A 14,527-nucleotide genomic window follows, 5' to 3' on the forward strand; every position below is an offset into this window, starting at 1 on the left:
GCAGCCCACTATAAAATTTGGCCTTTCTTGTTTCTGCCAGCAGCTATGAATAATACTCTTATTTAACTTCAAGACAGCAGAGTCTGATAGTTGAATGGTAGTCGCAGGGTCCTACAATAGCCAGCCCAGGAAATGGCTGAAGCTGGGATCCAACTATACATGGTTACTAGAAAGTAAGCCCAATTGAACTCTGTAGGAAGCCACCTACATCAGTTTCTTAAGGCTTTGCAAATTCTTACAATTCTGTGGTACAGGATTTAGATACTTGAACCTGAACAACAGCTTATTTGCAGCTTTGCCTTCATCTTCATGGTCTCCCTCTGCAGCATTGGTGGGGAAAGTTTCACTGTCCTTAGAATCCCTTTTGTATGGTACCATCTTGTTTGCGGGATTTGCATTGGCTCTCCGTCTGCTACCAGGCACTTTCCCCTAATATATATATATCTCTTATATACTGCATTCTGTAGAAGTTTGTCTTGAAAAGTTCCAAAGGTACCAAAAGTAACTCAGACCAGGGCTTTCAGTATAGCTGCCCCTATTCTATGGAGCAGCATTCCTGCTGAGATAATAGCAGGTGCCCACTATGTATGCTTTCTAGAAACAACTGGTACCATTTTTGTTTCAGCAAGCCTTTTCAGCTAATTGAAAAGTTACCTGCTTTAGGTCTTCATTTTGTGATTTGAAACCTACACTGGGTTGTTCTTTTCTGCCTTTTAAGGACATGGCTGTAGGTCACCCGGGACATGTATGTGGAAGGCAATTCCCTAATTATCAAATAATCATAATAGTGAGAAGGGAAGAGGGATTTCCTCTCTCACTTCAGATGTTCAACTGATTTGCTCTGTTACCATTCCATGGTTTAGTTGTGCATTGGCTATCCAAACACACACTGGTTGTTTACAAATTAGGTTGACGTGTCTTTGTGCATTGGAAGTAGTGCTGGCACTGAGCTAGCTATCCTTTCCTATCTTGTTTTTCTCAATAAGGTCCATTCCTTCCTAAAGCGATTGAGTTTGCATATCGCCACCATAGTTGCAGTTGTCGGTGCTGTCAATTTCCTGCTTAGATATTTGTAGGACCACCCTTTTCCAGTAGAGGGCAGCAAACTGCTGAAATTAGCCAAGTGTTCTGTGGAAGAGCTTGGTCTGTTGAAAATTAGATGCCGTTTGGTTAAGAACTGGCCCTTATCTCCAATAATGGGTTGATCTGGACTAAGGAGAGCAGACAACAACAACCTGATAAGTAAGGGGGAGGGGGGAGGATCTTGGCAAACCATGCTACCATTTCCTTATAATCAGGAGAGGTAAACCTGTGATCCTCAGGACGTTTTCTTCCAATTCCCATCCGTTCCAGTTAGCATGGTTCATTTTCAGGGATGATGAGAGTTGCAGAGCAGCAACATCTGCAGGGTACCAGGTTCCCTAACCCTTCTTGAAATGGACTGCCACATCAACCCTTTGTACAGATCTACAGATCTATGGCTCTTCATCGGTGAATCTTCAAACAGATTCCCAGCCCATAGATTTCCTTTTTTGTCAGAGGTTCTGAGAACCAAAATATTCAGTCACATAAGACTATATAAGTTATACTTGGTTCCTGGCTGCATGCTTCGCATGGGCATCTGGTTGGCCACTGTGAGAACAGGATGCTGGGTTTAGCTGGGCCACTGGCCTCATCCAGCGGGCTCTTTTTATGTTCTTATATTGTACTCCCTTTTAAAAAATAATAAAAGTTTTGGGTGTTTCTTAGATAGGTACTCAAAATCCAGAAATGTCCGCATTGCGTGTGTCCATATAAGCACTTCTGCAAAGTGGAAATTTAAGCAACAAATAAAACAGAGGCTATGACCTATCACTGATGTGCTGTATATATTGGCTCACTTGTACCAATTGCTCCCTCTTGCACACAGAAGTAGTCAGTGTGGGACCTACTCTGATTAAATCAAAGAACTTGAAAACTATATCAGGTGCCAGTTCTGTCACCTATTACTTTTACCTGCCAAAATGAAACTTGGAGGCAACTAGCCCAGACCTTCCCAAAGATTCGAGTCAAGCAGAGATGTTCTAACGCTAAAGATTTAAAGAGAATTCACTTCCCATTTCTGTCACAGTCAGTTCAGAATAATAACACTGACATATCTAGCAACTGTATATTGTCTAACAAAAGGGAAGCAATACCAGCCAGCTGACAATGCTTCCTAGATGTGCCTTAGCACCGTCCAAAAGGGAGTGATCGCTAACAGTCCAACTCTGCTAATCCCTTCCCTGTGAGATATAAAGCTGTATGGAGGAGGAGATTAGGTGTTATGGCTGTTTGTTACTAAGAATATAATTATCCGCATGCTAATGATCACTGTCTTGATAGGATTAGCCCGAAAGACAATCCCAGCTACAATCTTGGAGACATTGCCTTGGCCAGTCCACTGTTCTTTTAAGTGGATTTACTTGGTCTCCCTATCCCAGGCAATGCATAAAATATTAATTTATAAAGGTCACATTTAGAGCTTAGAGAGAATTTATAATGGCTCTGTTGACTTAAGTAGGACAAAATCAAAAGAAAACAAACCCTGCCCTTTAAAGGCACGCTGGATTGTGACCCTTGTCTCCAGAGGTGAGCTTGATTAATGCCCTCTGCCAGGGGTGGTGTGTCCCGTTTTGTCACTTGAGATTAAATGGGAAGTTCTGCTCCTGCCATCTCCTACCTTCTCCTACTGCCACCTGTTCTGCCACCACCATGCATCCTTTGTCAGAGGAGTGGCACCACTATCAGTGCTGATTTGGGGTACGGTTGCACTGATTTCAGGTGAGACCTTGCCCTAAATCGGTGCTGATTATGGTGGGGCTTCTCCCATGCGGTAAGCAAGGCACCCACAGGCATACTGCCCGAGGAATTTCTGCTGCCTGAAACAATGGCCTCCCCTGCCTGGTGGCTGGGACGCCTCTGCCTTCTGCTGTAAAGGAAGGTGAAGCAATGCAAACCTGTGGGGATGTGATTTGGTGGGTTGGTTTGTTGTTTACAACTCTTAAAGGCTGAAGTACCGGTAGTCCCAAACGCCAACTGGCAACTTCTATTCATATATTTTAGAAAATGGGAGAGGCCTGGCACCCATCATTTCTTATTACTGATGATGACTCACTTTTTCTCTGATGGCATAGAATCAAATTGTGCGTACAGAGACCTCTAACTGCTTAGCCCATCGGGCACTCGCATGAGTCCGGACTGCTCAATGCCAGGACCATTTAAACCCTTTGTCTTCAACAAAGGTGATCTAAGGTGCGTCATAACAGTAGTACTACCACCATACAAATATGGACTGGGTATAAATAAGAGGGAAGCGGGTGGCGCTGTGGTCTAAACCACTGAGCCTAGGGCTTGCCGATCAGAAGGTCGGCGGTTTGAATCCCCGCGACAGGGTGAGCTCCCGTTGCTCAGTCCCAGGTCCTGCCAACCTAGCAGTTCAAAAGCAAGTCAAAGTTCAAGTAGATAAATAGGTACCCCTCCAGCGGGAAGGTAAATGGCATTTCCGTTCGCTGCTCTCGTTTCGCCAGAAGCGGCTTAGTCATGCTGGCCACATGACCCAGAAAAACTGTCTGCGGACAAACACCGGCTCCCTCAGCTAGTAAAGTGAGCTGAGCGCCGCAACCCCAGAGTTGATCGCGACTAGACTTAACTGTCAGGGGTCCTTTACCCATAAAGAAAAATTATTATTATTATTATTATTATTATTATTATTAAAAAGAAAAGTAAAGGATCCCCAGGTGCATGCCTGGGTTAAATATGGGTCCTGGATCTGTCAAAATGCAGACTCTACCAATTCAAGCCTTTGGTGAAGTCTCACAAGCTGTTTGAGTACAGAGATGGGGGTAACCTGTGGCTCTATGTTATTGAACTACAACTCCCACCATCTCCGACTATTGGCCATGCTGCTGGGGCTGATGGGGGGGGTTGAAGTTCAGCTATACCTGGAGGGCCACAGAGTTCCCCATTCCTGCCTTGCTGTCTCAGTACAAAGTATTGCGTTCACTGGACCCCTCAAGACTTCACACAAAACTGGGAACTGTAACATGATCTACTGTAGAGACTGAGTTCTATCCAGCAAATTTGTCCCAGTAGCACAAATACTTCCACCACCTACTACACAAAGGTACTTCCTCCTCTTTCCTCCCCATGTATTCCTCCTGATCTATTCTAGGGGTTCCTTAAACCCCCAGAGCAGATGTGGGAAGAGAACGTCCTGTTTCATAGGCAGAAGCCCTTGTCCTAGTCAGGGGACTTGGTTGAAGACAGCCCAGGGGCGTAGGAAGATAGGGGCGGTGGGGGCGCCCCGAGCGCCGGGCTCCAAGGGGAGCCATCGGCGCCAGCCCCCAAAACGCGCACCACGGCCCTCCGGGAAGCGTGCTCCACCCCCAGAATGCGTGTCACGCCCCTCCGGGAGGTGCGGCATACCTCTGGGAGGCGCGCCACGGCCCTGGAACGCACGCCACGGCCCTCCAGGAGGCGTGCCCCACCCCGGAACGTGCGCCAGCCCCGCCCCTGCCCCTGGTGCCGGAGCATGAAGCTCTGCCACAGAGACAGCCCTATGCTGAACACCTACACTGATTCATTTATACATCTATTGAAAAATTGGGGGATTTAGTTCCTTAATGTTTAGCGACCCTCTCTTATCCTATCAGAGTTCTGATGTTACATACAAACTTCAGAACTTTAAAATGAACCAAAGAAGACTGAAGCTGACCTCTTTGTGGTTTTCTGTTTTTACAAAAGAAACAAGATAAAATGGAGAGGTGGGTAAAACTTCTGCCGCTTCTAGCAGCCACCCTGTACCGTATCTTTTCCCCCAAGGCTGTGCAAACCATATCTGGCCATCCAGCTTCCTGGCAATGACTCAAGACCGGTAAACATCAGTGAAGTCTGCAGCTGTGTGGACTGCAAGGTTATGATGCAGTCTCTCTCTCCCTCCCCCCTCCCCCTTTTATGACTGAAGCAGGATGGAGAACTGCAGGAATAATCTCTCTGTTTACAGGCCAGCACCAAGCAGCCCTAGGATACGAGTCTGGCATGCGAGCTTTCATTTCCCTTTCCTGTTGGCAAGTCAGGGTATAGTTATCTATCCTGATAGCTTGTTGGGGGGGGGGGGGAGAGTCTGTAATGACACAGATAAATTTTACTTCTGGGCAGCAATCTGCTACCAGCCTTACAAACCTTGTAGGGCTTAATCAAAAAGCACGGCCCTATTGTCCAGAGATGTTTACTGTCACCTTGTGCTCCTTTCATGGTGCATCAAGGATTGTTCTTCTGCAAAAAGTGGGTGCTTGTGACAAATGGCACAGGTGTCTCTTAGGGAAGCTGTACCTCTGTGCCAGCACTTCAGATTCTACCTTACTTTGAAGCCAAAGGCTCTTCAGCTGTGTTACTTTTCAAGAACAGGGAAACAACACTTCTCAGTCCACTGCTCACCTTCATTCCTAACTTGTTTTAATAGACTGACCATCTCCATTCATGAGGGAGGTCTCTGGACCTGATCCTGACCAACTTCTGCCGAAGGCAAATAGAGGGAGACAGCCCAGCTGTATTAAGTATTTTAATAAGGAGTTCTAGGAATGGGGGAAGGTGAGCAGAGAAGTTTTTGGATGTTCACTTAGGGCAACATACAGGCTGGAAAAGCACTTAGCGCTAGGCCAGGGAAATCTCTGGAGAAGGTGTAAAAGAGATTTCCTCTTGCAAGATGTTCCCTTGTATACTGAGGAACAAAACAACTTAATTGATAAACCAACCTTAATTGTTGCTTGGCTTTGGATATTATGGACAGAAAGAACCTTCCTTGCTGGGTGGAAGGAGAGAATCCATAGCAGACAGCATATTTAAGTGGGAGATGGGTTGGAGCTTAGTTCTGCTACAGTGGTGAAGGTCTGGCTGCATGTGAGAGAGTGCACCAGTAGCACTCTTAATGGACCAAGTGTTTAACAATTTTAATATTTCCTCATTTCCGTAAAATAAGTGCTTGATGTCCCCATTTTATGAGTAAGCAACTGAGGCAGAGGTTGAGTGATTGATTCAGGGCCACCCAGTTGTCTTAACCGAGCAAGTGCAATTCATTGTTGGAAAGAGGCTTATTGTGCTGGTCCCGTGGGTAATCTGAGAAGCAAGGTCCAGGTCCGATCCACGGTCCAAAGAGTCAACGTAGAGTCAGTCCGATGTAGGCGAAGCCGGGCAGGGCAGGATCTGGCAAGCAGCACTGTTGCTCCCGCAACCTGGGGCGGGGTCTGACTGGCCTTTATCTCTGATGGGGTAATGGCCGGTCCTGATCCCCTGACGACTCACCACCCTGTCTCTCCCAAAGGTGAGCACTCCTCCTGCGAGTACTCAGGTCTCTCCTTCTCTCAGACCTGAGTCTCTGCAGCTTGGGAGACGCCGGTGGGTTACTAGACCCAGGAGCCGCCTCAGCCTCTCCTGACCCAGTAGGTAATGGACCAGCTGTCCATGATGACTCAGCTGACAGCAATGAAGTATTCCCCGCATCTGGAGCCAGGACAGGCTCAGTCAGGCCCCTGACTTGGCTCAGCTGGTGCCTGTTGCAGGGGAATCTGTGCAGACTCAGGCTCATCAGAATCAGGCCCCAGACTTGGTTCAGCTTATGTCCAAGGCAGAGGATCCGGTGCAGACTGCGACTCCTCTGGTTCCGAGCCCGAGCCCGAGTCCCAGGCCATCACACTTATTATTCTTACTTATTTCATTTCTACACCACCCTTCATCCAAAGATCACAGGTCAGTTTTCAATATACTGTAAAAACACATGCATACCATAATAACAAACAGAAACAATTCCCCCACCCCACACACATATACACAGTTTGAAAGGGAGAAGTAGAACAGAGCATTCCACAAATGTTGTGTTGTCACCCTATGGACCTCTTGTGGAAGAGGCACAGGAAGAAAGGCCTCGGGAGATGATTGCACAATATGATTTTATGATTGCTTGATCATAGTGCTTATCTATTCATCGGCATAACCAGGATTTATATTGGGGGCAGGATGGGGGGGATAGGACCAAGCTATCTGTGACACGATTGGTCAGTTAGTTAAGTATTTTTATTTACTTGATGAGGGGGGTCTGTCCCCTGGTTACGCCCATGTTTCTATTATGATTTGATGATATTGTAAGATGTTTTATGATATAATATTTCACTTTCTTCAATAATGTTTTATTCTGGATTGTTTTATTTGATGTTTTAATTAAGGTTGCAAACCACTGTGAGGTTTTTTTGTTTTTTGTTTTGCTTAAGAATATAAAGTAGCAAATAATAATAATAATAGTAATAAATAATAATAATAATAATAGCCAACAACCCATACCAGCTGGGGAGGAGCAAAGAGAACGCGCGCCCCCCGCATCAGGGGTCTGAGAGGCGGGAGCGCGCGGTGGTGGGCGGGGCGCAGGGCCGTGACGCGCGTGTTGTGAAACCCGACCCAGCTTGAGGAGAGGCGGGATTCCGCCCAGTGCTGCTGCTGTCAGGCTGTTGCGCGGCGCGCGTGGGGACTGTGGAATTCGCGGCAGCAGCAGAACCAGGAGAGGCGAGATATTGGAGGGAGCTGCCTGCCGCTCTTATCCTTAATAACGCGGTTCTTCCCTGCTAGCGGCGGCAGCTCCTTGCTGGTGCGTTGCAGGCGGTGCTGCGGTCGGAGCCCCCAGTGTAGGGACTGCGGCGGCGGCGGCGGCGCTGCTGCCGAAGGAGGGATGGATGTAGCGTCGGAGTTGTACTACCTGGCCGTCCCGCTGCTCTTCACCGTCTTGGCCGTGATCCTCGCCTCGGTCTTTGTGAAGCTGAGGACCGGCTCGGAGGGCGACAAAGCGGCGGCTGCCCCGGGAGGAGGCGAGCCCCGAGAGGCCGCTGAGGAGTGCGCTGCGGCAGAGCCGGCGGACGGGGCAGAGGACGGCGAAGCGGGAGCGGAGGAGCCGGGCGCAGCGGGGCTTCCTCGGCTTCATGAGGAGGGAGGCGGGGAAGTGAAGGGCGAGGGGAGAAGGCGCCGCGAGGAGGAGATCGGGGCTGCTGAAGAAAAAGGGGACGAGGAGGAGAAAGAGCAGCGCCAGGAGAGAGGCGGCGAGGAGGACGAGGACGCCGCCGACGCCGCCTGTAGGACTGCCCAAGCCGGACAGCAGAGCCACCCGCAGGAGGTCAAGATCCCCAGCCAGGCGGCGGCGGCGGCGGCTGTCGCTGCCGCTCCGGTGGCGGTAGAAGAAGAGCAGGAGGAAGAGGAGGAGGAAGAAGAGGAGGAAGAAGAAGAGGAGGAGGAGAGCAAGGTAAAGGAGATGCTACTGGGGGGAGCCAGGGAGAAGTGTGTGCTTGGGGAGTCTTGTAAGATCCAGGTCTCTCTCTCTCTCTCTCTCTCTCTCTCTCTCTCTCTCTCTCTCTCTCTCTCTCTCTCTGTGTGTGTGTGTGTGTGTGTGTGTGTAAGGAAGGGATCCCGAGAGTCATCTAGTCCAACCCCCTGCAATGCAGGACTCTCCACGAAAGCATTCCTTGTGTGTGTGTGTGTCCGGAATGCACTGCTTTGCATTTTGCAATTCTTCTCCATAATGCACTGCTTTTGCATTTTGTGCGCGTTTGCCTCGACTTGTGCGTGTAAGGCAAGCTCATTCTGCAAGCCGTCCGGGTCCCCGGCGACTTGAACTGTGCGGGTATTTGGTGGGGAGGTCAATTCGCTCGGCCTTCCTTTCCTTCCGAAGGCCGAGCGAAGCCTCCCGCCGCAGCCAATCAAGGCGCGGATCGCCTCCTGCCGAGGACTCCCCTCGCCGCACCTCGCCTTTGTTGCTCTGCGTTTCGTGCCCGTTCAGCATTCCAGGCAATGGGCAGGCGCAGCTCCAGACGTAGCGATGCCACGTTTCATGCAGCGCTATCCCTTCTAATACTTGCACTGCCCTAGCCCGCATCTTGTAAAGACCGCGAGTCAAAGAGGTAACAAACGGGGGAGAGCGGCCCAGGATCCTCGATCTCTTAACAGCATCAACCCAAACTTTGATTGTAACAAAACAAGCTGCCTTGGTTTCACTCTTTGTACATCCCAGTGCATCTACCGAAGGGAGACCCCGAAAAGCTTTCCATCCCCCTGTCTCACATTTGTGAAACTGGCTCAGGAAGCCCACCTGTTGCTTCAGAAAGTGTGAGCAATGACTGCTTGCTGCTGCTGTAAATGTCGCAGGCCTCATTCAGAAGAGAGACTTTTCAGATTCCCAAAGAAATTTATTTATTTCTGAAATAGCTTGATGAAAATAAGGGAAATGCAAGCATTACCTTTTACCTTTACAGTAGTTGCTTGTGCTCACTTTGGGAATCTGCTTTTGGCGTTTTGTCTTTTCTGTTGGTAGCCTAAATGCTAGAGGGCGCCTTGGAAAGTCTTCTCCTTGTTCCTGATGCAACTTTTATACATGAAGGTGAAATCCCCATGGATGGTGCCTTCTCCAGCCTTTAAGAAGGATAGGTCTGGCTTCCTATCTCCTTCTGCAGTCTCACGTTTTCCTTATAGTGAGACACATTGTGATGTCCCCTATTTTCCCAGGGGTGCGCCCTGGATATGCATAGGGCAGGAGGCACTGGCATGCAGCAAAGGTAAAAAATACTCTTCTCTGCATTCAGCCCTGGATGGCTTCTGATTAAAAATAAATGAGCCATCTTCAAAACACAAAGAGGTGACACACTGCCTGCTTTCTCAACCTACCATTGTTCTAGTTAGGCTATAAACCACGTGTTGTTGTGCTTAAAATCCTTAATATCTAAAATATGCCCCATTACTTCACTCGCTTCTAGACTGGCACTGGAGCCGTATTCCTTGAAGTAGCTCAAATATAGTCCAGACAAGTGGGACTTGCAGCAACATTTGGCCATGCTTTTTCTAGGATACTCCATTCCATTTCCACTCCATCCCCCCTTTCCTGTCCCCTCCTCAACAGTCAGCATTCCCATGGCCACTGAACATGTTCAGTGCCTGTGGGGTTGTTCTATGCAGGGCTGCTACTTAGATTTTATTTTTCTGCAGACTATTTTGTACTTTTCTCTGTCTGCAAGTACTTCTGCACATCGCCTCCTGGGCCATTTTGGCTATAGAGGCATTCACATTCAATGAATGAATGTGCCATTAGCATATAGGATTATTACAGAGGCACACTGAAGTATCACAACAGATGGATCCAGGCAGACCTTTTTTTAAGACGCTGGAAGTCTAAGGAGGGTTCATTTGAGGGGAGCCCCTCATTCTTAACGCTGCACCCTGTGTTAAGGTCATTTCCACGGCTTTTTTTAGCAGGAACTTGCTGGAACTGAGTTCTGGCCCCCTGCAGGTGGGCTCCGTTGCCATTCTAAGAGAACAAGTGAGGTGTTTATGGTGAGTTCCAGCACCTCTTCTTCCATAAAAATAGCACTGGTCATCCCCCCCCTACTCCGGTTGGAGTGCACTCTGTCCAGATAGATGAGTCACTGTTGTCACCCACATGTACAAGGCCAAGAACAATTCCTTTGCTGAAGAAAGGGGCTGCCATGAGGGCTTGAAAAGAGGGAAGCAGTGCACAGCCCTTCCCACATCAACACTTTCGCCTAAGTACAACACCGAATGTGTGCTGCCTAACATTGGCTTGGTTGTTGAGGAAAATCTACTGCCTATAGAAAGTGCGTGTAAAGTCTCATCAAGAGCCCAAGTCTAACATCGTCACCACCGTGGCCATGACTCAGCATTGGGGAGGGAGGATGCGGATTCCTCCGTTATGTTGGGTGTAATCTTTTCAACTCCATAGAAATAGCGCTATTAAAAGAGCTGTTGTGTTGTAGTGGCTAGACAACTGACGACATGAGCTGCAGTCCAGAACGCTTCCAATTCAAACCTACTCCTCTCCATGATGGATCTCACTACCAGTAGGCATTGCTATATCATCATCATTGCTTCCTGAATTACTGCAGACACCAAAGCTGAATAATTCCCCGAATGAAATGTGATTTTGGAGGGGATTTACTAAATTAAAGTAATTTATAAGTGTGTTGTTTTTCCCCAATTTGGTTTGGAATAGCAGTGGGAACACCAAACTTGTGTCTCCTTCCAAATGGTGTTGGAATATAATTCCCATCACCCCTGAACTCTGCTCATGGTTAGAACAACTAAAAGGGCTGGTGCCTGGTTAAGTGTGTGCAGGAGCGTGGCAGGCCCAGAGGAGATTAATGAGCAGTGAGCCTGTCTAGGTGCTTGACTGGGATCCAACCCAGAAGACTTCGATTTAACATTATTTAATCTCTGTGACGACACTGTCTTTAACTAGTTTGTGCCGTTCACTGCCTCATACAAATCTTCCAGTCCCCCTCTCCCATCTCTAATGGGGGAATAATACTGACCTGCTTACAAGTTGTGGTAAGGATTGCTGAAGTTCTTTGAACCCACAAAAAGTGCTATATAAGTATTATTTATTCCATTTATATCCCCCCTTTCCCGCAGTGGGCTCAAGATATAATACCCCCCATTTTATCCTCACAACAACCCTGTGCGGTAGGCTAGGTTGAGAAGTGATGACTGACCAAAGGGTATGTGGTCTTAGTCTGAGAGTCGAACTGCTACCTTCTCCAACTAGTCAGTAATAACAAATGGGGGGCCTGTTCTTGGTTAAAATCGCTTCAGATCTCCATCTGAGGTCTCACTTGGTACAAAAGCCAGTGCGGAGTAGTGAATAAGATTAGTAAAGGGCCTGGCAAATGAGTCCTGCGTTTACTCTGCTCATTTTGTTTTCTGGTTCATATGCTGCTTGCCATTGCGGCATCTCTTTAGGAGAAATGCTACCTTTGTTGTTTCTTTTGCAAAGTAAATGGAAGCAGTGCAGAGTCAGCACATCTTAGAAACAGGCCCCTTACAGCCCAGGTGCCAGAGTGCAGAGGGAAGGATGTGTTTGTTGATGCTATTGTGATTATTATTTTCATCCCTGGACCCGGTGATTACCTTCCACATCCCTTGCTTAGCTCCTGTGCCTGTTTATGCCTTTGGGCACCCTTTTACCGTACCTTGTTTTGTAATTTCCCCGGGGAAACATTGGCGAGAGGGAGAAGTTGCCCTAAGCAGGCCTGCTGATCAGGAGATAGCTTCTGTTAAGCCAGCTGGGTTTCCCAGCATACAGAGCACATGCTGGCTTCTCTGGGTGGAAATATACAGCATCTAAAAAAATAAATAAATAGCTGGCCTCGGACAGCAGCCTAACAGTGTGCTTGGTGGGAGCCTCCCCACTGTCGTGGCATGATGGGCGTCTCTTGGTTCAGGAAGAATTACTTTTATTTCTCTGAGGTGGGGCTGGGCTCCTTTCTGGCTAGCGTACACCCTTCTCTGCCTTTCCCCCTATTCTTCTGTCTCTGTATTAGCTACAGCTTATCTACGCTTTCTAAGAGTATCTACAAAAGCAACATTTATGCCTGCTTTGTACATAAGGTCACCTCATTTTACTGCCTTTTTTTGCTGTTTGTACCCAAATACGTCCATAGGGTGTTCCCATGTTTATTGTGTGATAACCATCTGTGCAGATTAATGGGCACTTTCCTGTGACTCCTAGTTGTCTTGTGAATATGTTGACCATTTTGGTGACTGCATGTTTTTGGAGATAATTTTAGAAAAGGGAAGACTACCATTTGGGGGAAAGACCTTTTGTACATTGTAAAGCTACCTGGGCCCCCCCCCCTCCGTCAGTGGGTCTCCTATCATGTCTCCCTCCCTTCCCCTCAGAATCATAATCACCTCTCACCACCACCATCATAACTCTGTCGCTCCATTTTTTTTCTTGTTACCTGTACAGTAATCACAAAATCTGTGCAAACTCAAACTGCAAATGAAGAATGCACATCTGCACCAAAACGAATCCACACATTCTAACTCTGTTAAATTTCACGTGCTGTGTTTTTTTGGGGGGGCAACTAAATTTGAACCCACGTTACTCCCTGAACAGTGCCCACTAAATTGCCTCAAAAACAAAATATGGTCCCTAAGTTGACTCCCTCCAGTTATTGCTGGACTACATCTTCTATCGCCACTGTTTGTTGGTCATGCTACCAGGGCCTGGAGGAAGCTGGAATCCAACAAACACCTGGAAGACATCGTATTGATTACCCCGGTCCTATGCCAATAAGCAAACTCCCATTTGGTGTGGGGTTGTTTTTTTTAAGGGAGAGTTATCAGGCCTTTTGATTAGAACCACCACAGGAAACCAATGCCTGGTTAAGTGTGAGTCTACCAGGTCCAGAGGGGTTTAATAAGTGATGGGCTTGGCTGGGATCCTAGTCAGAATGCTTTGAGGCAGAAGTAACACACAGAGGAGCTCACTGGCCTAACTGCCTTGTGCTGTACATTGTCGTTTTTATTATTTCTTATTATGTTCATTTATGCAAACTGCATACCACGCATTCTCAAGGCAATATATTGGAAGGATATTAGGTGGGAAGATGCCTTGCATTGTAAAGAAAATGTCATGTTTCAGAACCCCACAGCCTGTAGAGTACAGTACCTACCCATTCCAACATCCCTTGTTTTTTAAGTTCTCAGCCAGAATTCTGCAAATCACCTACAAGTCAAAAGTCGAGCATTTATTTTTTTTTGCACACACAACTTCCAAGGAGCAGCTGATACATTCTCCTCTGCCTACCAGCAAGCTACCTCCAGTTTTCTTTTGTTTGTTAAACAGCTCAGGGTTGCATGATGGGCGGACTTCACGTCACGGTCTCCCCATTTCATTTTATCCCACCCACCCCATATTAGATTGTTAAAGCAAGCCGGAATAGTCTGATTATTACTTCTCTGCCACTCACCACATGTTGTTTGTGGGAAGAATGGCCCCATTGAGTTTACTTGCTTTGCATAGCTTCTTTTGGCTGGTCTCGGAGGGAGGCGAAGCTGTGCTTGAGCGGTGTCTAGAGGGAGAGAGATGTTTCTGTACTGAGCCCATTTCTGTACTGAGCAAGTGCTTGACAGGACTGGGCTGGCACAGCGCATAGGAGACTAGGCATGTGTCCAGGCTGCTCTCTGAGCATTAAAGTAAATGGTGCCCACAGAATTCAAGATGGGTGGCAGTCATTAGCACTGCCCTTTAGTCCTTGAAAACTGGTCTATGATGTCTCTCGTATCCCTGCTAGAGCAGAAATAAGGGAGCCTTTGAACAAATACTAACTCATTTGATTATTGGATCATGGGTTTGGAACTTAGGGGTTAGCTTTATGTCAGGGCAAACCATTTGTCCAACTATCCTAGTATTGTCTGCTCTGACAGGCAGCAGCTGTTCGGGATCTCTGTTTTGGAGCTGCTGGGGATTGAACCTGGCATGTTCTACATGCAAATAATATGCCTTAAACTGAGCTATGGTCTCTCTCTCTCTTTCTTGATCTTTTGGTCACTTTCATTATACCATATTATCCGGGCTAGCCCTGTGAATTCTTATCAGCTTGCATTTTGGTACAGCTCACTGGTTTGTCTGATTCATCCAGCCCATTTTCTCGTGAAAAATTCTCCTATTTGAGAATGTCAT

General features: G+C 47.6%; 1 protein-coding gene across 3 annotated transcripts in view; it reads left to right on the plus strand.

Annotated features, from left to right (window-relative positions):
* Window positions 1-4,502: 4,502 nt before the first annotated feature.
* MXRA7 (matrix remodeling associated 7) overlaps window positions 4,503-14,527 on the plus strand; it is a 65,350-nt gene continuing 55,325 nt past the window's right edge. Inside the window, exon 1 of one of the 3 annotated variants that reach the window (XM_060271826.1) lies at window positions 4,503-8,299. In XM_060271826.1, the coding sequence (XP_060127809.1) occupies window positions 7,736-8,299 (564 nt within the window). In that variant the 5' untranslated portion in view covers window positions 4,503-7,735. The remainder of the gene's footprint in view (window positions 8,300-14,527) is intronic. The other 2 variants (XM_035104560.2, XM_035104561.2) reach the window with 2 other exon arrangements.

Source organism: Zootoca vivipara, chromosome 2, assembly GCF_963506605.1.
Source record: "Zootoca vivipara chromosome 2, rZooViv1.1, whole genome shotgun sequence".
NCBI classification, from domain to species: Eukaryota; Metazoa; Chordata; class Lepidosauria; order Squamata; family Lacertidae; genus Zootoca; species Zootoca vivipara.